This window comes from Equus quagga, chromosome 4 (genome assembly GCF_021613505.1).
Source record: "Equus quagga isolate Etosha38 chromosome 4, UCLA_HA_Equagga_1.0, whole genome shotgun sequence".
In the NCBI taxonomy this organism is placed as follows: Eukaryota; Metazoa; Chordata; class Mammalia; order Perissodactyla; family Equidae; genus Equus; species Equus quagga.
In genome coordinates, this window is record NC_060270.1 from 80,051,202 (window position 1) to 80,073,888 (window position 22,687).

General features: G+C 47.7%; 1 protein-coding gene across 2 annotated transcripts in view; it reads right to left on the reverse strand.

The window, feature by feature from the left end:
• The window catches only part of LOC124237845 (lactase-phlorizin hydrolase), a 43,889-nt gene continuing 21,202 nt past the window's right edge, over positions 1-22,687 (reverse strand). For both annotated transcript variants that reach the window (XM_046657889.1, XM_046657890.1), the window contains exons 6-17: positions 20,641-21,364; positions 17,294-17,939; positions 14,513-16,063; positions 13,553-13,821; positions 11,215-11,505; positions 9,089-9,287; positions 8,158-8,360; positions 6,196-6,305; positions 4,536-4,670; positions 2,771-2,994; positions 1,352-1,579; positions 1-698 (exon numbers count right to left, since the gene is read on the reverse strand). In XM_046657889.1, coding sequence (XP_046513845.1) covers positions 478-698; positions 1,352-1,579; positions 2,771-2,994; positions 4,536-4,670; positions 6,196-6,305; positions 8,158-8,360; positions 9,089-9,287; positions 11,215-11,505; positions 13,553-13,821; positions 14,513-16,063; positions 17,294-17,939; positions 20,641-21,364 — 4,801 coding nt within the window. In that variant the 3' untranslated portion in view covers positions 1-477. The remainder of the gene's footprint in view (positions 699-1,351; positions 1,580-2,770; positions 2,995-4,535; positions 4,671-6,195; positions 6,306-8,157; positions 8,361-9,088; positions 9,288-11,214; positions 11,506-13,552; positions 13,822-14,512; positions 16,064-17,293; positions 17,940-20,640; positions 21,365-22,687) is intronic.

The window sequence follows — 22,687 nt, forward strand, 5'->3', positions numbered from 1 at the left end:
CACATTTCACAGCAACATTTTTATTTTCTGAGAAACACAAGGTACCAGGCTGGGAGGAAGCGTGAGGAGAGGGCAGGAGATGGCACTGCAGTCTATCTACACTAGGGAGTTGATTTCTTACAGAAAGGATTGCTGTGGTTTTTAATCATGTTTCCACCTTTAAAATCTCTGAAATTTAAAACAGCCCAGTTAAGTGGCTCACAGAACTGCTAGGCGAGTTCAGTATCTGCACATTTCCACAAGAGCCACTTGCAGGGCCCTCTAATGCCCAGATGAACTCCTGATACTGGGGCGCGATGCCGATATTTCCATTTTAATCAGAGACTGGGAATCCTTCAAGATTAGTTTCTAACAGTGCAGAAGGCCTTTACGAAGTCTGATGGGCAGAATCTAAGATGCTAAGGAGTTTTGTGGGTGGCAAAGATACAAAGAAACTAGGCTTATTTTGCAGAACTGGAGGAGGTGGTAACTTGTGGGTCAGAATGAAGAAGCAGGGCTCAATTCCTGTTGACCTGGTTGTGTTTTCCCCCGCTTGGAGCGCTTACAGTATTTATATGACAGAAATGCCACACCACAGACTCCAAGAAGCATAAGAGCAAAGAGTACGTACAGAGCTGTCTGGGCTTCTGTCGTACCTAGCGAGAGCCCCAGGAACTGAACTGCCTCCTCTCTCACAGGGCTGACGGTGGGTCCAGCATCTAGGAGAGGACAACAAAGGGTGGCTTACGCACTAGTACAGATGTCGTTCTCGGATCTCTGTTAATCTATGTTAAACCCCAGCTACATCCTGGGAATAGAGAAATCACACAAGTACCCACAGTGAATGCATTATTGAGGTGACGGTGTGTATCCTTGTCACTATGAGCCTCTGAATGAAGTTAATTAGTTTTATTTTTTAAATATCGCTATCAGCAATTAGAGTATAAATCGGGTGATTGTCTCTTTCTTTGTATAGTAATTTATACTTTTTCAGTCATTCAACAAATACTGGGTATCTTACATTGTGCCTGGCACTGCGTTTTCACAGTCATTGTATTTGATCTTCGCATTGGCCCAGAAGCATTTGCCTAGTTTCTTGCCTAAGATCTCAAGTTAATGGTAGGGCTGGGACAAGAATCCAGACCTGCTGTTCCCAGACCAGAGCCTAGTTTCTAGATGTAACATTAACCCTAAGTTCCTTTGCTCCATCCTAAGAATGTCTGGAGCAGTCAAAGAAAATAAATCCTGGTTGAATGAATGAAGGAGATGGAGAGGCAGAGAGGAGGGTAATAAAGTAGAAGAGAAGAGACTGAAAAAGGCCCCTCTCACCCCTCACCCTCTGGCTTCAGTTCCTCCCAGAGCCACATCTCACCTTCCTGCTGGAGACAAGGGTGTGGCCCTGTGGCAGGGTCAGGGAAGCCGTTGCACCGGGTTATAGAGGCGAAGAACTTGGCTGATGCTCTGGGGATCCTTGGCAGAGAAGGGTCACTGTAGTTTACAAAATACAGACCAAACTTCTCCGAGTAGCCTGTGGCCCACTCAAAGTTGTCCATCAGAGTCCAAACCGTGTATCCTCGAAGGTCCACCTTATCCTGCACAGCTGCCCAAACACAGAGGCCCCAGCATGAGCTCTCCTGGTCTTCTAAGACACCTTTCCACCAGGCCTGCCGGCCCACAGTTCTCCCCCAGTCCCCATGCGCAGGTCAAGGTGAGGATTTCTTTAGTTTTGGGAGACAGCTGCGCATCCTTTACATGCAGTAATTCTTAGCTGGACGGAGCTGCAGAGCCACCAGCATTTTTCCAGAAAGGCTCAGCCCTTAGCGGGAGTCAGGAACGTGAGTAGAGTAAATCCTACTAGGTTATCTACAATCCTCTCTTTTTTTTTTCCTTCTATAATTGTTATTTTGAGGTGTGAGATGTGTTACTTGAAGAAGTTCTTTTTTTTCTTAAAGATTGGCACCTGAGCTAACATCTGCCGCCAATCTTTTTTTTTCCTTCTTCTCCCCAAAGCCCCCCAGTACATAGTGGTATACTCTAGTTGTAGGTCCTTCTAGTTGTGGCATGTGGGATGCCGCCTCAGCGTGGCCTGATGAGCGGTGCCATGTCCACGCCCAGGATCCAAACCAGCGAAACCCTGGGCCGCCGAAGCAGGGGGCGCGAACTTAAGCACTCGGCCACGGGGCCGGCCCCCAAACCTCTCTGTCTTTACATCTCAGAATATTGATCTTGGTCACTGCCTTAGAGTGTTAATGCTCTTCCCTGTAGAAAAAAGGGGGCCCTTGGAAAAGATTTTAGCTGGAATAGGATTTTCTAATCATTTCTTTTCGCTGCTGCATTCTCATTCTCTTCTACTCAGCACTACTTACCGTCCCTTTGTTGTAGTCCCATCCCAAGTGGTTCTGCTGAGCTGAAGGTCTCAAACTTTTGCTTGGGGAACAAAAGACCCTACAGACACCCTCCAGCCCGATCCTCCTGGCCCCTGCCCAGACCGTCCTCAGGAGGGCGCGGCTGTTCAGGGACGTCAGACAGCGAGGGGGGCAAGCAGAGCAAATGACCCAGGCCAGGAGCTTGGTCTAGCTGTACCAGGCACCTGGGTTTGCTTGCTGAGCTTCAATCTAGGAAGGAAAAAACCCAGAGCACAGCCCCAAAGAAAGACTTAAACCCAACAGGGGAGAGAAGCCTCATCTCTCTCATTATGGGGGTCTGTGGACACAGCGCTGCCCTAACTGCGGACATTAGCAGATGTTCCCAACAGAGGAGAGTGCACGGGGAGGACGGGGGCCTGGCATACCTTTGAGTGCCTCGTTGATGTAAGTGCGGAGGAAGTAGATCCGTGCAGTGTCGTTGAGGTCTGTTTCTCCCCGTTTGGACACTCCATTCTCTGTCACGTAAATTGGAGGGTTGTTGTATTCCTCCTTTAACCAGTTCAGGATCCTCCGGAAGGCAAAAGGGGTCATCTTCAGCCAGGAGGAGCCAGAGACTGGCCAAGAGGGATCTGCGGTGGAGGCGACTCCCCTGCAGGTTCAAACACCAAAGATTGGGTCACGATTTGTAAATCCCAAGAGGCCCTTTGCACAAAACACAAAATGAGATTTAAACTAGGAAAAGCCTTAGGTTTTATCTAGATTTGAGAGACATAATTAAACCCAGAAGAGTCAAACTGCGTCAAATTCTGCTCTTTCCACTAGTTCTGGTTGCACCACTCAGTGCTGGTGTAATATCAGACAGGCCACTTAAGCTCTCTGTCCTTCCAGCTTTCCACCTGCACAGAGGAAATGATCTTACTCGTGGACCTCCGTCGGGCTGGCTCTGACAGAGCACACCTCACGCTAGATGTGAAAGGGCTCCAGGCTTTCCTGGCCACCATCTCCAGTGGGACGCGAGTGCTATGTCTTCAGAGAACGGTCTCCACTCAGTCACCTACGTCTAGTCAAAGCCACATGCAAGCCACAGGTGCGGCCGCAGGCACCAACAGTTGGGGCCCCCATTTGTATGATGACGGGGAGCAGAGAGGCTTGGACCTGCCTCGAGCACCCAAGACTCTGCCTCCCTGTCCAGTGACAGACAAGGAGAGGGCAACAGGGTGTGCCAAAGGAATGCCTGTTGGGGGAGACAGAGGCTTGAACAACTCGAGAGTCACACGTTTCAAATAAGAATCAGTTAACTGGATACTTCTTAATATCCGAATCCTTCAGAAAAAAACTTTAGTTTTATTAGTAACTAGATATATCTGGCTTGGCTGTCCTGAACTTAGGGCATTTCGTAAGCTTGAGCAAGGTCACTGGGGAGGGCAGTCCTGGGATGAAGGAGGCAGCAAAAGTGCAGTGGGTGCTCAGATGGGGACCAACAGAGGAGTCTCCTCAGCCCCTTGCAAGCCCGGCTCTGTCGGTTTGCATGATGCGGTGGGGGTGTCCGCGTTTGTTTTCAAAGAAAGCACCTGGACGGATTCGCAGCCACTGATGTGGAAGGATGCTTGTCAGAAAAGGAACCAAATAGTGTGTGTACATATACATGGTTTGGGGTAATAAATAAGTACATATATATTTATGTCTAAATAATAAATAATATGTACTATATAAACTATATATATATAAAAGAGAGGTGGTATACCCCAACACTTCCAAAATGACACAAAAATATCCTATTCTTGCTTTCTAATATTTCCACTGTGAACATATATTATTTGTGTCATACAGAAATCATAGTTTGACCTTTACCCCAAAAAGGAAGAAAAAACCTTATTATTTTGACTGAAATACATCTAAGTGAAACAAATTTGACAAAAAAAAGAAAACCATAGGAAGAAAAATATTTTTCTTGAAAACGTCTTTAAAAACCTCCAAGCGCGTCTGTCTTAACGGGAAGCCTCTTGGAAATCCTAGCAGGTCGCTATCCGACTGGCAGAGCTTTGATGAGGCGTCTCAGAGGGTGGGGCTCATCCTGCAAACCCCAGGATGTGCGGCAGCAGGAGGCGGTGTTGTGAGCAACAGCTGGGCGAAGAGGCGCCCTGCTGTCTTTTCCAAAGATTGCTCCCGGTGCCCTGTTGGCCGACTTACCTGTCTGCATCAAAGGAAGAGACGGAAGAGTCATAGTCGAGGTTGTAGGCCAGGACAGTGGTGTAGTAATTGAAGCCAAAAAAGTCGTAGGTGCCGTTGATCCTCCTCTTCTCAGCCTCCGTGAACTCTGGGAGCCTGGGTGGAAGGGGCCGTTAAAGGCGTGGGGCTTCGGCAGGAGCCGCGCTCTGGGACGAGGATGTCCTGGGGCAGGGTCGGGGGAGCGCCCTAAACTGCAGGCTCGTGGTGACTGGGGCAGCCAGGAGCAGGGAGAGGCCCCTCCAGCTGCTGCTCGACGCACCGCGGCCCCTCCCACCAGCCCTGAAGCCTGGCTTCCCTGCGGTTACGAGGCCCTTTTTCTAACTGGTCGCAAAACGAAACTACCGGTGACCCTGTTATAAACCTCCCTACACGCACACGGATACACGGTTTTTATTTCCTTCAAAATTAGCACCTGCAACTTCTGATATTTACCATCCGTGATAGATTTGGAAATCAAGAACTTGTCTGAGGTACATGCTTTGAGACTAATCCTTTATGTTCGTAAGGTTATAATATCTTTTATAATTTGTATTTCCATAATCTGCCCTTTATAAAAAGTTACAGGTTTTGTTGTGGTTTAAGTGTGCCTCTTTTCCCCAAAGTCTATCCTTATTAGGAGAGGAAGTATTTTTACAAGTTGAATTTATTGAACTTTTGAGATTTGGACTTTTCTGCTCACATGATTTCCCTGCACTTTTTTTTTTTTGGAGGAAGATTAGCCCTGAGCTAACATCTGCTGCCAATCTGCCTCTTTTTGCTGAGGAAGACTGGCCCTGAGCTAACATCCATGCCCTTCTTCCTCTACTTTATATGTGGCATGCCTGCCACAGCATGGCTTGCCAAGCAGTGCCATGTCCGCACCCGGGATCCGAACCTGAGAACCCAGGCTGCAAAGCGGAGCACACAAACTCAACCACTCAGCCACAGGGCCAGCCCCCTGGATGACTCTCAAACTGAGTGTGGGCTCTGGACTCGCCTGATTTCAAATCTCAGCTCCATCACTTAATAGCTGGGTGATCTTGCTCTAATCTTTGTGCCTCAGTTTACTCATCTTTAAATAGGAATACAAGTACCCATAGAAGATGGGTAAATGTTAGCTGTTGATGTTGCCACTTCTTCCTTGACAGGAAGAGGGCTGGGCCAGGAAGTAGGACTGCTTTGATGCAAACTGTCGCCACCTACTGGCCAAATGGCAAAAAGCACGTGGATGAGGGTCGCTCATTAGTCTCCACACTTATTAGATGAAATAGGAGTGGGTGAGCTGGGGAATTTGTTCTTGGAGTGAAGTAGTGAGTTGCAAAAAAGTGTGCCCTGGGGACAGGGTGCCCTGGGGACAGATTTGCTGGCTTTTCTGAAGAATAATAATAATAGCAACTGCCTTTTGTCAAGCACATAACAGTGCCAGGTTCTGGGCTAACGGCTTCACATTCATGATTATGTTTAATCTTCCTGGCAAGCAAGGAAGCTGAGAGATATAGTAACTTGCCTAAGACACGCCTCTCTGACCCCAAGGGCCAAGCTCTCATCACGGCACTGTGGGCCCAGGAGCCTCAGCTCGGCCCCACAGACCAGACTTCTTCCTGAACCTCTCCTGGCTGAGCACATGGGCACCAGGACCTACCGAGACTGGTTGAGGCCTGCAGCCAGGCTCCGGTCACGGATCCGAGTCTTCATCAGTTCACTGTAATCTCCATTCTTGAAAACAGGATGTGCAAACCAGCCTCCCATAAACTGCAGGTGGAGTTGGGGGACAGTGAGCCTCAGCATTGACAGGTGAGCACACAGCAGCTTCCCTGCTCAGAAGTCGCTGACCTCAGAATGCCCCTTCTCCCAAGCCCCAATCTTAAACTGCATCTCCTCTGCTGCGGTTGGCACCTTGGAGCTTGAACGCCCACAGGTCTTTTCACCTTGCTGTGGTCTCAACACCGCAGCCCAAGGAGACATGCACTGAGCTGAGCACAGCCTTGGACTTGATAACCGCTGCCCGGCGGCCCTTAGAAGCATCTCACAGAAGAGGGGGAGAGACGACAGGATGCCCTGTCTTACCACAGACCAGGTCCTGCCCATCATCATGCCTAAGGATCCACCAGAACTTTCTGGGGAGGGCTGAGTTGCAAGGCTTTCCTGGTTGCCCAGGCAAAGGATGATTCTCCATGGGCTTTGGATTCTCAGCCCTAAAGTGGAGAACTTTTCAATCTATTTTCTTGAGTAAGGTCTAGGCCACCCTTACCCTCAGGGAGGGTACATGGCACCCAAATGCTATGACGCGTGAGTCCTGAGAGCCGCCTTCTCTCTCTCCACATCCTCCCCTCCTCTGCTGGCTGATGCTTGGAATGTGGGGTGAGGGCAGCCTTCCATCCTCAGTCAGGGATGAGGCAAAGAACACACTCACTCTGGTAAAAGAGGCCTCAGTGCCCTCTGAGTTGTAACAGAGCGTTTCTTTCCGTGGGAGCTGGTTTTATCAGGGGATGGATGGCTCTTGGTCCCTGGCTGCAGTATCACAGTTCATCAGCAAGCGGCTCCATCTAATGAGATGACAGCCTAACATTTCCTGAGGTTTGTTTTGGTTTCGGAAAACAAATTATTGCTCCAATTCACCAGTTCTGTGGGTCTGAAATGAGGGATGCAGGAATTTCGTTCCAAGACTTTTCCCCCGGCTGGCAGGCAAAGGGGAAAATTAAGCTCTTATTCGCATTTATTAATTTGACCACCTTTGTCAAGTTCTTTTGTAAAGACTTTGGCAAACCAAAGCCTTGGTGTCCCTTCCGAATGCCACAGTCTGCGGGCTCCTCCACAGAGCCAAAAGGGAGCGCCAATCAAGAGAGACCCTTGCCTTTCTTTCCTGATGCTGAAACACAGGAGAGGGTTCCTTCCAGCCTCTTAGGAGACACCAGCAGGAGCCAGAGAAAAGCTGTGCCATGACGAGGGCCGTTCTCCTCTCTCTCCTCTTCTCAGGGGCCCAGACTGAAATCAGGGTGGGCCATGTTGTTGGCACCTGCTCACTAGTGTCTCTACTTCCTAGGAGCAAAATTCCATGACCAAAAGATACGTGCCCCAAAAGATGCAAAAGATGCATGCTAAACTCATGGAGTTGGGAAATTTGGGGCACTAATGTGTTTCACAGACTCTAAAGCCCCCAACTTAAGAAATTCTCAGGTGGAGTAATTAAAATCAGATGGTGACACTTAGAGGTGAAGTGTGACCTTGCAGCTCGGCTCCATTAGCTACCACAGCCAAACCAGAGATCAAAGAGGTGGAATTTCTTTCTACTAGCTAGCTTCAAGCCAGTGTAGCATCCAGTAAGGACAGCATGTGCAAATAATTTTTTAAGACTTAAAAGAAAACTCAAGCCCAAAGATCTTCCATCACAGCAAACCTCTTAAGTGGGTAGGCCATCTCCATTTCAGAAATGAGAAAACTGAGGTACAAAACGGTTAGATGATTTCTCCAAGTTCACAAAATCAGGAAATAGCAAAACAAGGCCTAGATTTTAAATCTTTGTTTGCAATCTAAGTTTCCGCTAGATCACGACAAGAGGGGAAAATGGGCAAGAGTGAAAACAACACCCAGAGGAGAAACAGACCTCGACGTATCTCCTGGCCGCCTCCACATCCTCCTGGTTGGAGGGGTTTCGGGGCTCAGCCCACTCACAGTTGAGGGTGATGGAAATCGTGCCGCCTTGACTGGCGCGGTATACATCATTGTACAGATGCCAGGCCTCGGCGTGAGCCTTTAGCAGGTTGTGGCCAGCAAGGTAGGGGGCAGTGCCAGGCCTAGAGGAGATTCCTGGAAATAGACATGGATGTCAATGAAGAATAAATGTGGCCAAGAATATCACTCTCTGCCTATAGATGGCGTCTATGTGTTTGGGAGAAAGAGTACAGATTTTGGCTTTAGGAAGAATGAAGTCAAATCCTGGCTCCACTTCATTTTTTTTCTTCTCCCCAAATCCCCCCAGTACCTAGTTGTATATTTTTAGTTGTGGGTCCTTATGATTGTGGCACGTGGGACACCACCTCAGGGTGGCCTGACAAGCAGTACAATGTCCATGCCCAGGATCCAAACCAGCAAAACCACGGGCCGCCGAAGTGGAACGCGTGAACTTAACCACTCGGCCACGGGGCTGGCCCCCTGGCCCCGCTTCTTACAAGCTGGCTGTGTAACTTTGGATGAGTAATTTAGCCTTTCAATTTCTTCCTCGGCAAAATGAGCAATAGAGAGTTCTTGAGAGGACATGAAATAGTGTATGTGAAGCACCCAGCAGCACTGTGTCTGGCAAAGAGAGGCACTTGATAAATGTTGGTTTCTATACCCTCTCCCGCAAAGAGTGGCTCAGACAGCTCAGGCAAAGTACCCAGAAGAGTGTGGCAGCCTTGAGCAAGAGGCAGGGTCTTTGAGGTGCTGCCACGGGGCTTTCTTGGCCTCCTCCTCCAGTGCTACCTGGATTTCAGGTCTTCATGGTGCTAAGAATGCCATGCTCCAAAGAGCTGACAAGTTGGGTCTGGAGCCTTTACCTGGAGCTGCTGTCCCGTAGCCATAGCCCTGGGTAACAACGACAAAGGGCTCATTCAGCGTGATCCAAAACTTCACCTTGTCCCCTAGCCTCTGGAAGAGCACATTTGCATACTCTTTAAAGTGCTGCACAATGGTCTCGTTCTCCCAGCCTCCAACATCCTGGAGCGCCTGGGGCAGGTCCCAGTGGTAAAGGGTCACCTGTGGAAAAGCAAGATCAGCAGTTCCATCAGCCTGCTTTGCATGGGAAGCCATGGAGGCCATATGTGCCAGCACAAATGTCTGCTGCTCAAGCTGAGAATGAACGATGGGGCGAAAAAGGCTCACGGGTTCTTTGGTGGGAGGGGAGGGGGGGCAGCAGTATTGAAGTGTGAGAAGTTCATGCATCTGGATCAGAGAAGCCTGGGTTTGAGTCCCAGCTCTGCCACCTACCAGCTATATGATGCCGGACTCAGGCACTAAGACTTCCACTTCAGCGAATCATCGTGAGGCCTAAATCACATGGCGGAGGACGTGAAAAGTGGCTGACACCCTGGCAGCTCTTTGGTAAGTGTTAGCTATGTTATAGTCAGGAGTCAGAGATGCTGGTGCCTCAGAACCTGCCCAGATAGACTGCACTGAGAGTCTGAGGCTAGGAGGGTCCCAGGAGGATGGAGGCATTTTGCTAGTAAAGGGACACCCCCAAGGACACCATCTAATGTGTCTGTAGGTTTTTCCTGTGGAGCTGGGAACCTTTTCCAGGAGAGGGGCGCCTCTGGCCACATCCACGTGGTGGTCTTTCCTCTCTCCTGGCCTTCTCCTCGACACCCCTGACACACCCCGTCTTGGCCAAGCCGGGGTCTCCGCTGTCCTCAGTCTGCACGGGGCCACTAGCCATCTTCAGCTCAGACCCAGTCTCTCCTTTTGCCTGAAATGCCCTTCCTCTGCCCGCCCACCCATCCAAATTCTCTATCTTCAAGACCCACACCTCCCGGAAGCTCTCATGGCCACAGCACTTTTCCTCTCTTTGGTGTCTCAACGCCCTCAAGGGCTACGAAAGAGCTGTGTGCTCTCTGAAGTTGTTCTGAACTGTTGCGTGTGATGAATCTCACTGTCCACCCAGATCATAGGGTCACGCAAGGCAGCCACTTGGCCATCTTCTCTCCCTAGTGCTCGTGGGAATAAACATTGCCTGGCTGGTTTGTTCCTGCAGTGTTATCAGTGTGAGGAGAGAAGTCCAGATAGCACTTTTATGTGGGAAAAGCTCTGCTTTTGGGGTGGGAAGAGGTGGGTTGTAACGTGGGGACTATGCTCTGGCCTCAGTGCACGATCTCCAACCGCTCCAGCAGAGGAAACGCAGTGCTTCACAGGACGAGTGCCCCCTAGCGCTTTGTCATAAATACCACAAACAGCCCAGGGGAAAAGGAAAAGTGTTCTCAGGCTCCCAAGTAAAATGTAAAAATTTTGGTAACAGCGAAGTAAGTCCACAAGGGAGCTTCTGTATTATAATTCATAACAACTCATGGCTTAAAAACACATGCACATCTGCCCCTGCAATTCTGCTCCTAGGACCACTCCTACAGATACGCTTCCACCCATGCGAAACCATGGATGTCTATGGTTACTCATTATAGTGTTGGTCATAATGGCAAAAGAGTGGAAACATCACAGGAAAGAGTGTCTATTAACAGGGAAGTAATTAGAGAAGTAAGGTATAAGCAGAATTTGACATAACTAAAAAAAAGAAAGAACATAAAGGAAACTATGTGTGGATTTGGAAATATCTGCAAGAAATAGTGCTAAATAAAAGCAACTACCAAAGTGCATGTATCTTACCATTATAAAAAAAGAGGGGAAAAGGAATATACACACACACATACACTCCCGCTGGCTTACATACCCCAGAGAAGGAGTTGAGAACCTAGCAAACTTGGTTGTCTGTAAGGAGGGGAACTGGATCGCTCAGGGTCAAGGATGGAGGAAAATCTTCACTGTAGACTCTTTTATGCTTTTTGAATTCTGCACCATGTGAATTTATTCAAAATTTAAATTTGAAAAAAGCATTTTATTTACACAATAAATATGCTCCCTGCCCCGGCTGGCTCTACCGTGTGAACTTGACCAAGGCGTTGTCGGGGCCCAATCTCACCTGGGGCTTGATGTTGGCAGCCAGCAGTGCATCAATGAGCCGCACGTAGTAGTTCAGCCCCGCTTCATTGATGTACTTGGTGGTTCCATCAGGGAGGATGCGAGTCCAAGAGATGGATAAGCGATAGTGGGTCACGCCCAGGTTCTGCAGGGCGACCACATCCTCAGCAATCTTGTGATAACTGTCACAGGTCACGTCTCCAATGTCACTGTTCTCAACCTTCAGTGGTGTGTGAGAGAACGTGTCCCAAATACTGAGTCCTTTGCCATCTTCTCTCCACGCACCTTCGATCTCAAGATGACAAGACATGGTCTAATTAAGTCATGCAGTCAAGCCCTCATAAGTTCCTTTCTGTCAGCAGGGGACTCCCGAGTCAGGATGTAATTAAGCATCACCTCCTTTGGGAGCCTTCTCTGGCCACCCTCCAATTTCTAAACTCCTCTAGCTTTCTGTACACACTTTCTGTACATCATGGCAGTGTCATGTGGCATTATACAATGATGCACTTGCTGATTGGCTTCCCACAAGACCGTGAGGTCTAGGCATTGTGACCTTCCTCTTGGTGTCCCAGCAGTTAACGCAGCAGTGTCTGGTGTATGGTGGGTGCTCACTAAAAGTTTGAGTGAACAATTCCATGTGTCCCAACTCCAATCACAGCCAAATAAATCCCAGTGGTGCCAGGCAAGGAGGCAGAATTTCTACTCAGGACATGTATTACTGTTTCTGTGCTTCCTTTTTCTCCTCCCACCTATCCTATGGGGAAGCTGACCACAAGCCACTGGGCAAATGCTTACCTACAGGCTTAGTCTGACAGGTACAATTTCTGTAATTTACTTTAAAACACTTTAGCAAATATGGTGTGATATTATGTGACTGGATGCACCAACTTAGCTGGCATTTTAACCAAGAACGCATATCCAGGCTTGGCTAATTGGAATATTCAATGTCACAAAGGGTGAGACTTGTAGTCACAAGTTTGCCATGATGAATAGAAATGGGTACTCACTGATGCCTATTTAATCACTCAAGATGTTTTCAACACACTCCCTGCCCTTGCATGGACAAGGCTGAAGAATCCAGCAAGGCCTACAGCCTGGGCTCTAGAATAAATCCCCAACACTTCCTGCGTCCAGCTGTAAACCTGTGGGGCAGTGGTTCTCACCCAGGGGCTATTTTGTCCCTTAGCAATGTCTGGAGACATTTTTGATGGTTACAACTGAGGGAGGAGTCTGCTGGCACCTAGTGGGTAGAGGCCAGGGATGCTGCCAAGCATCCCACAGTGAACAGGACAGTCCCTGTTCTGGATAACAAAGAATTATCCAGCCAAAGTCAATCGGACCAGGCTAGAGAAACCCTGCTACAGAGGATGCTGTTTGCCCCTAATAAAAGTAACAGCATCCTGTCCGTGAACTCTTGGCATTTCCTCAAGTGAATCTTTCATGTGAGGTATTGGCCAGAGCACCTAAAAGGACCAAGAACTGGGTTTTCTCCAGTCCACAGAACAAGCCTTGTGAACAGTTTTCGTGTTTGTGCGTTTAGTTAATAAATGTCTGCATATGGCAGAACTTGGTCTGAGATTTCATTTTAACCTGGTAGTGTGGTCGTCTGGGAGTAGCTAACCTTCACCTACCTCAAAAATGTTTTCAGCAACTATGGTTATCCAGAAAAAACCTAAGGGCTGAGCACACCCAGAGTCAGGTGAGCCCATACCACTGACCCTGCCCCGGTTCCACAACGAGCTTACAGAGCCCCCTCCTGTGTCAGAGAAAACGAACGGAGGGAGAAGACGTAAAGCAGGGACCCACCACTAACTGCCCGGGCAAGCCACTCTTTGCTGTTTATCTTATTTTCCTGGGAAAAGCAAAACCCTCATATTTCTGTATTAGTGAGTTCATTTGGCCTGAATAAGGCAACACTGTGATGTTTTTGGGATACCTGAAAAAGCCCAGGGCCACGTGAAAGCCATTTTGAGTGAATTACCTGCTTGGAAGAGATCCGGTGAGAAATAAAAGCATCCAGCAGAGAAGCTTCATATCCGCATGCCTTTGCCCAAGTGTTTCTGCCCAGGCTCCACCCGCTCCATCGTGCCTGCAAACACCCATCTCTGCACAGCCCTCGTAACTGTGCTTGTCTGCCTGAATTCAGGAATGTGAAGAAGCCAGGCTCTCCAGGAAGAGGATCTCTCAGACTTCCCCTGCATCATCCTGCACTTCCTACTTCCTCCCACGAGTCTGTGAAAATTCCCTGCTCACGTGCCTGCCCTCCCTGGCACTGAGCCCAGAGCCTGGTGCCTGGTAGGTATGCAATGGATGCTGTGGAGCTGCCCTGGATGCCTCACCTGATATGCAGCGGTAGCTGCACTCCAGGCGAAGCCCTCGGGGAACTGTCCGTAGAGAAACTCATCTTCCTTGGCCGCTGGCATGCCGTTGTTGGTAATGACCTCTGTGTAGTACCCGGCTGAGGTTCTTGCTGTACGAGGCCTGTTCGCATTATTGAAATCAACATGATATAGTCCAAACTTGATTGTGTAGCCATGCACCCACTCAAAGTTGTCCATCAGAGACCACGCAGCATACCCTCGAAGGTCGACACCATCGAGCCTGTAGGCTGGGAACATTCCAAAGAGAGCAGAGGAGAGCTTTACATCAGGAGGTCAGGGACCCCAAGAAGCCCAGCCAAGTGCTGGCTCCTCAACTCAAGCCAGTCCTCCTAAACCATCAACTTGCACACACAAGTAATATGTGCCCAGATAGACAGACAGATCACCTTGTCTTTCTTTTTGCCAGCACTGATACTCCCACAGCAAGTACTAATGACTGATCTTTGCAAAATCAAATTCTTTTGTTGGAGTAAAGGGACATGTCTCAAATTCAAAAGTCTCAGCCCACTTTATAAGTTAAACACAGAAATGTGAATTAGAGAAGAGTTTCTTGCTCCGGGCTGCATGGAACCCACAAGAATCTAAGCTCCATGTCAGCAGAAGATTATCTGTTTTGTTCACTGCTGGATCCCTAGCACTTAGAACAGAACTTATCGCATAGTAGCGGCTCAATAATGAATGAACGGACCCACGAAAATATTCTTGTGGGGACTCTGTGTGTGTATGTTTGGGGAGATACCCATAGCTTTTTTCAGATCCCCAAAGGGATATGTAACCCCAGACAGGGAAAGGATTATGCAGTTAGGGCATAAGACAGAGGCTCGTTGATGGTTCATTATCTGCTCTGGCAAACCATTTCCAGCACATGCCAAATGGGTGCTGGAAGATTTTGCAAGAGGAACATGAACCCTCATATACCTTTCAAAGCTTCATTGATGTAGGTTTTGTGATAGAACATCCTATCAGTATCTTCCACTTCCGGATTTGTCAGCCCCGCCCCATTTTCAGTGATGTAAATGGGGATGTCACCATACTCTTCTTTGATCCAGTTGAGCAGTCTTCGCATCCCCCAGGGCGCAGCTCTGTTTAGTGCTGTGGACGGCCATGAAGGATCCTCTTCCGCGGTCATCTCCTGGTCATATTCGTAGGAGGGTGGGTTTAAATTGGGTGTGGTATGCTGCACGATTCTGGAGGAGTAGGTGTTGAGGCAGAACACGTCAGCTGTAGCGCTGATGTACCGCTTCTCCTCCTCAGTGAAGCTCGGCAGGCGGGAGGTGGCTAAGTGCTCTAGTTCACTCCTGTTCCCCACTTTCCACTTCATGACCTCGGGATAATCTCCATTTCGGAAAATGGGGTGGGCGAACCAGCCCAGTGAGAACTGCAGCATTCGGTCAGCTGCCTCCACATCCCTGGGGACCTCTGGTGACTTGGGCTCTGCCCAGAATGCACTAAGGCTCAGAGAGATGACTCCCTTCTGCTCCTGCCTGTATTTCTCATCATAGGTGTGATAGACTGTAGCATGAGCTTTGATGACTGCATGGCCAATCCTGTAAGGTGCCGAGCCTGGGTCCTGGATGTTTGGGGGAAATTCCCCTGAGCCGTAACCCAACCACGCCTGGTGCATGGGCTCATTAAAGGTCATCCAGAACTTGACTCTGTCACCAAAGGTCTGGAAACAAAAGTCTGCATAGCTGTTAAACAACTCAATCAAGGAAGGATTCTCCCAGCCTCCAATATCCTGGAGAGCCTGGGGCAGGTCCCAGTGGAACAGTGTCACCATGGGAGAGATGTTGCTTGCTATCAAGGCATCGATCAGCCTATTGTAATAATCAACGCCAAGTCTGTTGATAGAAGTGTTTCTCCCAGTTGGGAAAATCCGAGACCAGGAGATAGAGAAGCGATAGGCGTTCACTTTCAGAGCTCGAAGCATGTTCAGATCAGCATCCAATTGGTTATAGCTGTCACAGGCTATGTCTCCAGTGGCATTGTCTTTCACATGGCTCCCTGGTGTGTGGGTAAAATTATCCCAAATGCTGGGACCTTTGCCGTCAGCATCCCAAGCTCCTTCAATCTGATAGGCTGATGAAGACACACCCCACAGAAAGTCATCTCGGAACGTGCCATGGTAGAACAAATCTCTTTCAAACTGGGGTTGGTTGGAGAACTTTTCCCAAACTACTTTAGCCTTGGAGGGCACCTCGGATGGAAAAGTGAAGGCTCTGATTTTAGGGGAGATGTTTGCTGTACTGGGTGGCGCCAGTCTTTTGACTGCCTTGGTGAGGAAACCATTCTTTTCAATGATGCTGGTGAAAAAGTAGGCAGATTTCCTGGGAGTCCTTGGCTTGCTGCTGTCGTTGAAGTTGACATGGTGTAGCCCAAACCTCTGGCTGTAACCGGAGGGGCCTTCGAAGCCATCAATGAGGGAACGAGCAATATAAGATCGAACATCCACTGAGTCCTCCTTGACAGCTGTGGAGAAGAACAAAAATAGAGATTATGTTAAAGCCTCTGTTACTGATGTTGCTTTTTAAAAGTTTTCCTTTAGAAGGGGCAGCCTGGTGGCAAAGTGGTTAAGTTCACACATTTCACTTTGGCAGCCCAGAGTTCGTGGGTTTGGATCCTAGGTGCAGACCTACACACTACTCATCAAGCCATGCTGTGGCGGTGTCCCACATACAAAATAGAGGAAGATTGACACGGATGTTAGCTCAGGGCCAATCTTCCTCACCAAAAAAAAAGTTTTTCTTTTGACATAAAAATTTTGTAGGTGACTTGGGCTATGCAAAAAAAGTTAACCCTTTTTCCTCCTCAGAATGAGCAAAAGGAAAACCCACAAAACCCCACAAAATATCTATGGCTATAAATCTCAATCTAAATGATCAAGCCTGTCTTAAAATGAATAATAGAGAGACTGTGCCCCATCTGCTAGTATCAGGATTCCTTGGTTTTATACAGAACACATAAAATCATTTACTCTTTAAAAATGTGCTTTTGTTTTTCCTTGTTTACATTTAGCAATATTGACGTAAAATGGTCACACATTCCATGTTAAAAAAAGACAAAGAAAGCCTAAACAAAGGTACTCCTTGGTGCAGTAGGTTGAATGGTGTCCCCAAAAAGATATGTCCAAGTCCTAACCATGGCCCCCACCAGTGAATGTAACCTTATTTGGACAAAGTTTCTTCTTTGCAGATGTAATTAAGCTAAGGAGTTCAAGACGAGATCATCCTGGAGTAACTGGGTGGGCCCTAACTCCAATGATCAGCATCCTTATAAGAGACTCAGATGAGAGGGCCACATGAAGATAGAGGCAGAGATTGAGTGATGCAGCCAGAAACCAATGAATGCCTGGCACCACCAGAAGCTGGAAGAGGCAAGGAAAGATTCTCCCCTGGAGCCTTTGGAGGGAGAGAGGCCCTACTGACATCTCGATTTCGGACGTTTGGCCTCCAGAACTGTGAGAGAATAAGAAACAGTCTATTGAGTCAACCAAGGACCAAAGCCAAAGTAAGGCAACGGCTGCAGGCTCCTACAGGGAGCCAGCAAAGTATTAAGGCCTATTTTTATCAGATTACACAGCCTATCAGCAAACATTGATTGTAGAAGAGGTAGGTAAAGTTGCTCATTCATTCTATAAATAATTTAGTAAGCATCTACTTTGTCCCACCTTCCAATCACCAGTATATCCACTGTTCTTACCCTTGAGCACCTCATTGATATATTGATTGAAGTAGTTTACTCTGAAGGAATCATCAAAGAGATCTTCACTTTCCCCTATGGGCATGCCGTTCCCAGCCAGGTAGATCGGAACTTTTCCTCTTGTGTATTCCAAGGATACAAAGAGCAATAGCCTCCTAATACCCCAGGGCACCACACGAATCCAAGGAGATGAGGTCTGAGGCCACGCAGGGTCCACGTGTTGTGAGAAGCCTCCGATGGTATCATAGCTGGGGATGCAGGTATCTTGTTGGGCCTTGCTGATGAGGCGGGAAGTGTAATGCGACAGACCTAGAAAATCAGCAGAGCCTTTCAGGAGCTGCTTCTCTGCCTCAGTGAACTCAGGGAGCTGGGCCACAGGACTGGGGCACTGTTTGTTTATCTGTTGGATCTGAGCCCTCAGGGCAGCTGGATAGTCTCCATCCACAAAGATAGGGTGTGCAAACCAGCCCAGCATGAACTGCAAGAAGCGCTCAGAGGCTCTCAGGTCCTCGGGCCTCTCTGGAGACAGGGGTTCTGCCCAATCTGAGTTCAGCACGATGCCCACGCGTCCCTGTTGCTGTGGGCGATGGTGGTTATTGTAGTGGTGCCAAGCTCTGGCATGAGCCTTGAGGACCAAGTGAGCCACCTGATGATGAAGAAGGAAGGAAATACAGTGCTTAGTAACAACAACAGCAATGTCAACAACAGCACCAACAAGCCAATCACAAGTCAACAACAACAATGTCAACAAGTTGATGCCAACGCCAATAATGTCAGGAACAACAACACTGAAAATGTCAACATCAATAACATCAAGACTAATGTCAACAACATCATCAACAAATTAACAAGGTCAACAAAAACATCAAGAAGTCAACAACATCAACAAGAAGTTAAGACTGATGCCAACAATATCAACAAATCAACAACAGGGACAATGTTGACATCAACAACCACAACATCAGTGCCAGCAATATCACCAATGTGGACAACAATGTCAACAAGTCAACACTACTGTCAACAGGTCAATAGCAACAGCATCAACAACCACGTTAACAACAACAATTATTAATGAATTCTCTCATGTAGTCCTCACAACAACTTTATGTGGCAAGTACAATTATTATTACCACTACACAGATGAGGAAAAGAAGATCCAGAGAAGTGTAGAACACAGGCAGTCAGACTCCAGGCCTGTACTGTCACCCACAATGCTATTCTGCCTCGGTCCTCACTAAGTACTTATTGACTAATTAATTAACAACTAATTGGGGAAGACGGGGCATTTTAGCTAACACACAAAGGAGGGGACAATTCTTTCTAGCCTGTTTTCCTTTCTACTTAATGATATCTAGGGAGAAAGACCACAACCAGGAATCTCTTTGCAGACTTAACTCAGGGTCTTACAAAAGTCAACAGCTTTCCTTGGTGGAGCACTGTGGGAAAGCAGGGGCAAAAGCAGGGTGTGTCAAGTATAACAAGCCTAGATTTAAATCTTGACTCTCACTAACTTGCTCAGTAAATTCAAACAACCTTCTTTCTCAACTTCGGCTTCCTCATGTACAAGAACCGGATTATTATGGATCCATCCAGGAGGAGTAAATGACATAGTGTACGTAAGCACTGACCAGAAACTTGGGGTGCAGGAGGGAGTTTGCTATACCTTAGCTACCTTTTCTTTTTATCATCTGAAGATAATGATACTTACTTTTGAAGAATTTCATATCAAATTATGCCCTAGGAAGTGAAACTCGTGGCTGCTTCTCATGTCCCAAATATTAGTCCTTAACTGGGTCCCAAACTCCACTGGCAAACTGTGCTCCTTTCCAAAAGGCAGGAATGCTTCCCTTCTAAACTAGGCAGTGCCAGGCAGGTGCTCAATGGAATATTAGACAAGCATCAGAAAGAATCACTGTGACTGTGTAGTGACATGGAGAAGTGTTAATGACATGTCAAGTAATAATGGGCACTAGGGTGATAATGATGTGTCAGTGTAGGTTCATCTATTGTAACAAATGTACCACGCTGGTGGGAGATGTTGATAATGGGCGAAGCTGTGCGTGTGTGGGGGTAGGAGGTATATGGGAAATCTCTGTACCTTCCATTCAATTTTTTGTGAACCTAAAACTGCTCTGAAAAATAAAGTCATCTACTTTGGGGATTTCAATGAGTCATTTATGCACACTATTCCAGCTCATTCTAATTGTGGATTCTTTGAATTACTCTCTAAGTTTCTTATGTGTGTTAGTATCATCTCCCCTAAAACACTTTCACATCTTGGGGGCATGGGCGTGCATCCTCCTTAACATCCAGCATGGGGCACAGTAAATACTCCTATTTCAGAACAGAACCCAGAGTATGGCAGGGAAAGCCATACTGACATGTCTATCCTAAAGAATGTTGCCAAAGAAAGCTGGTAGGTTTTCTGGGAAATTTTGAAGAAAAAGGGAAATGATGCAAAGAAGCCACATTAAGCCATTTAAAATGTTTCTCTAGTACATACATCCTCTTCTCGTTGAAATGATTTCCTGATTGCCCTCTGGAAAGCCAAGCCCTTTCTCCCGCCCCACCTCCCCACCTCTCAGCCAGCGTGTTGAGGGGTAGAGTGGGGACCTGGACCCAAACCAGTCGGTGCACTACAGTCCCCTATCCTAGATCCAGTGATTGGTTCAAGGATGGGCATGCCACCCACACAGAGAGACCATGAGACACAGGGACACTTTTGCTAGGAATGCCAGAACAGAGGCAAGTTTTCTTTCCTGCTGGTCTTGAAATATGAGGACAGGGCTGCTGTCATCTAGCTACCCAGTAGCACAAGAATAAAGCCAATGAGGGGAGCAAGAGAAAGAAGAAAAATTGGGTCCTGGTGACAACATTTGCATTCTGATCGAGGTCCACCCTGATCAGCTAAAACCAAGACTTTCAGTTTCCTGAGCTCATAAATCCCCTCCTTGCCTAAGTCAGTTTGGGTTGGGTTTTCTGTCTGTAATTAAGAGTGCTGGCTGACATGGAAAACTTGCTTTGGAGTCAAGTAGACTTGGCCTCAAGTGCTGGCTTCAAAGTGCTAACCCACTCGCAAGGTCATTGTGACTGAGTTGCTTCCTCCTCCCTGAGTCCCAATTCCCTCATCCGTCAGCGCTGTTCTGAGGATGTAATAACTATTTTTAAAGTGCCAGCGCAGTGCCTGGACAAAATAAGGTGATTAACAATTTATGGTTCCTTCCCTCTCTTTGATTTCCTTTAAAGGACACAAAGCAAAGACATACTTATGGGAAGATAAAATAAGTTTCTTCCAGGCAAATGGCCTTTCTCCTCTAGTGAGTAAGAGCTGCAAGGGTGGGAAGTACCTTAAAAGAGGCCACCCCTGGGTCGGAGATGCCCGGCGCGTGTTGGCCAGTGCCGTAGCCTGCGTAGCTCATCACCCACGGCTCGTGGAAGGTCACCCACAGCTTCACACGGTCCCCAAAAGTGGAGAAGCAGAAGGCTGCGTAGTCCAGGAAGGCCTCCACCACACTCTCATTCTGCCATCCGCCGAGATCCTGCAGCGCCTGAGGCAGATCCCAGTGGAACAGCGTGGCCATGGGCTCGATGTGTGAGTCCAGGAGGCTGTCAATCAGCTTGTTGTAGTAGGCGACACCCCGCAGGCTGGGGCTGCGTCCCTGTCCAGTAGGGAAGATGCGAGACCAGGAGATGGAGAACTTATAGACCTGAGCCCGGAGGCCACGCAGCAGGGCGACATCCGAGGCCACCTTGTGGTAACTGTCACCGGCCACCTCCGGCGTTGCTTGGCCCTTGGCAGCGTTCTGGCGCCCGAGTCGGTCCCAGATGCTTGCCCCCCTTCCGTCCTCAGCCCAACCCCCTTCCACATTAAAGGCCCCCGTGGAGACGCCCCAGAGGAAGCCCTCAGGGAAGACGTCCTGCAGGAAAGCATCCCTTTCTGCCCGGGACTGGTTAGCAAACGTCCCCCAGACTCTCTGATAGGCCGAGCTGGGGGCTGAGGAGTCTCCTGCTGTCTCGAGGTCCCGCTCACGGGCCGTCTGAAGGGTCAGGCCATCAGTCAGAGAACAAGACCTGCAGTGGGATTGATGTGACATGGTAAGTATTGACTCTGAGCTACAAATGCCCCAGACTGATGAACGGTGACAACGGGTTTAATCAGTAAAGATTCCAGAAACACTGAGTCAAAAGCCACAGCCACAAAGTCATGGGCAGGAAGTGACCGGTTGATGGGAAAATTATTACTATTACCCCTTCTTAGGTGAGTTATTATTGCTCCTGCATGAGTAAAAACACTGTACTAATGCCACTGCTCTCTGCCTTAGATTTCCCTTGAATACTGTCTTCCGTTCTGATGCCATATTTTTCGTCTTATAACTTATTGTTATAAAACATAGCTAATAATAGTGATGATTTCAATGTATTGAGCCTTAATCCTGTGCTGGCTACTGCGATAAGAATGTATGTATATTATCTCACTTAATTTTCACAGTAAACTTATGAGATAGGTGCAATTATTCATCTTCATCCTACAGAGGAGGAAACTGAGACTTCAGGAAATAAGTACCTCTGGGCCTCAGGGGCTGGCAGCATGTACCAGCTGGGACAGAAGGATTTCAATAATTGAACTACTGGTCCACCTCTACTGACAGCTAACTATCAACCCCAGGTACAACTTCCTTTTTGCTTCATGCTGCCTGGATTGCGGACCTAATGGCAGGAACTCAAGCATCCATCCTGGACCATGAGGTAGAAGCCTTCTTAAGAATGACAAAACAACGATATGAGGAGCTTGGATTCTTGATGATTATACCCACTCTAGACTGTCCACCTCCAGGCTTTATTCATGTAAATGAGCTCATATCTTGTTGGTTTTTTTTTTAGAGAGAACTTCTCCTTGATCACATAGCTTGCAAGCGGAGGATCACAGAGTGCTTTTAACCACTACATCACTAGGTATGTGTGTAGCTATGTGGACATTTATGTGTGTGTGTATATCTGAAATTAAACCTAACATAAAAATGCACTCCTTATATGTAATGCAATCCTTATATGTAATGCAGTCTGATATTTTCTATTTTATTCTAGTCCATTTCTCTCCTGCTTGCTCGTTTTTTCTTTCCTTCCTTCTTTTTGAAAACATTCGTTGCAAAAAAGTACTTTTTTAATATGTAGTAAGACACTTTAATAGTACAGTATACAATATTACCTAATGTATGAGCATTTAGTTTAACTTCCCAGATCCTTCCTTTTAATATAGCCCCTTCTTCCTTTTTTTTCTTTCGATTTTTTTTTTTTGGCCCAATCTGCTTACATGGATCCAGAAAACCAGGAAACACCATCACACAGGTAAGGCCCTATCTTGACTTCTAAAATATTTGTCATTTACATTTTCCG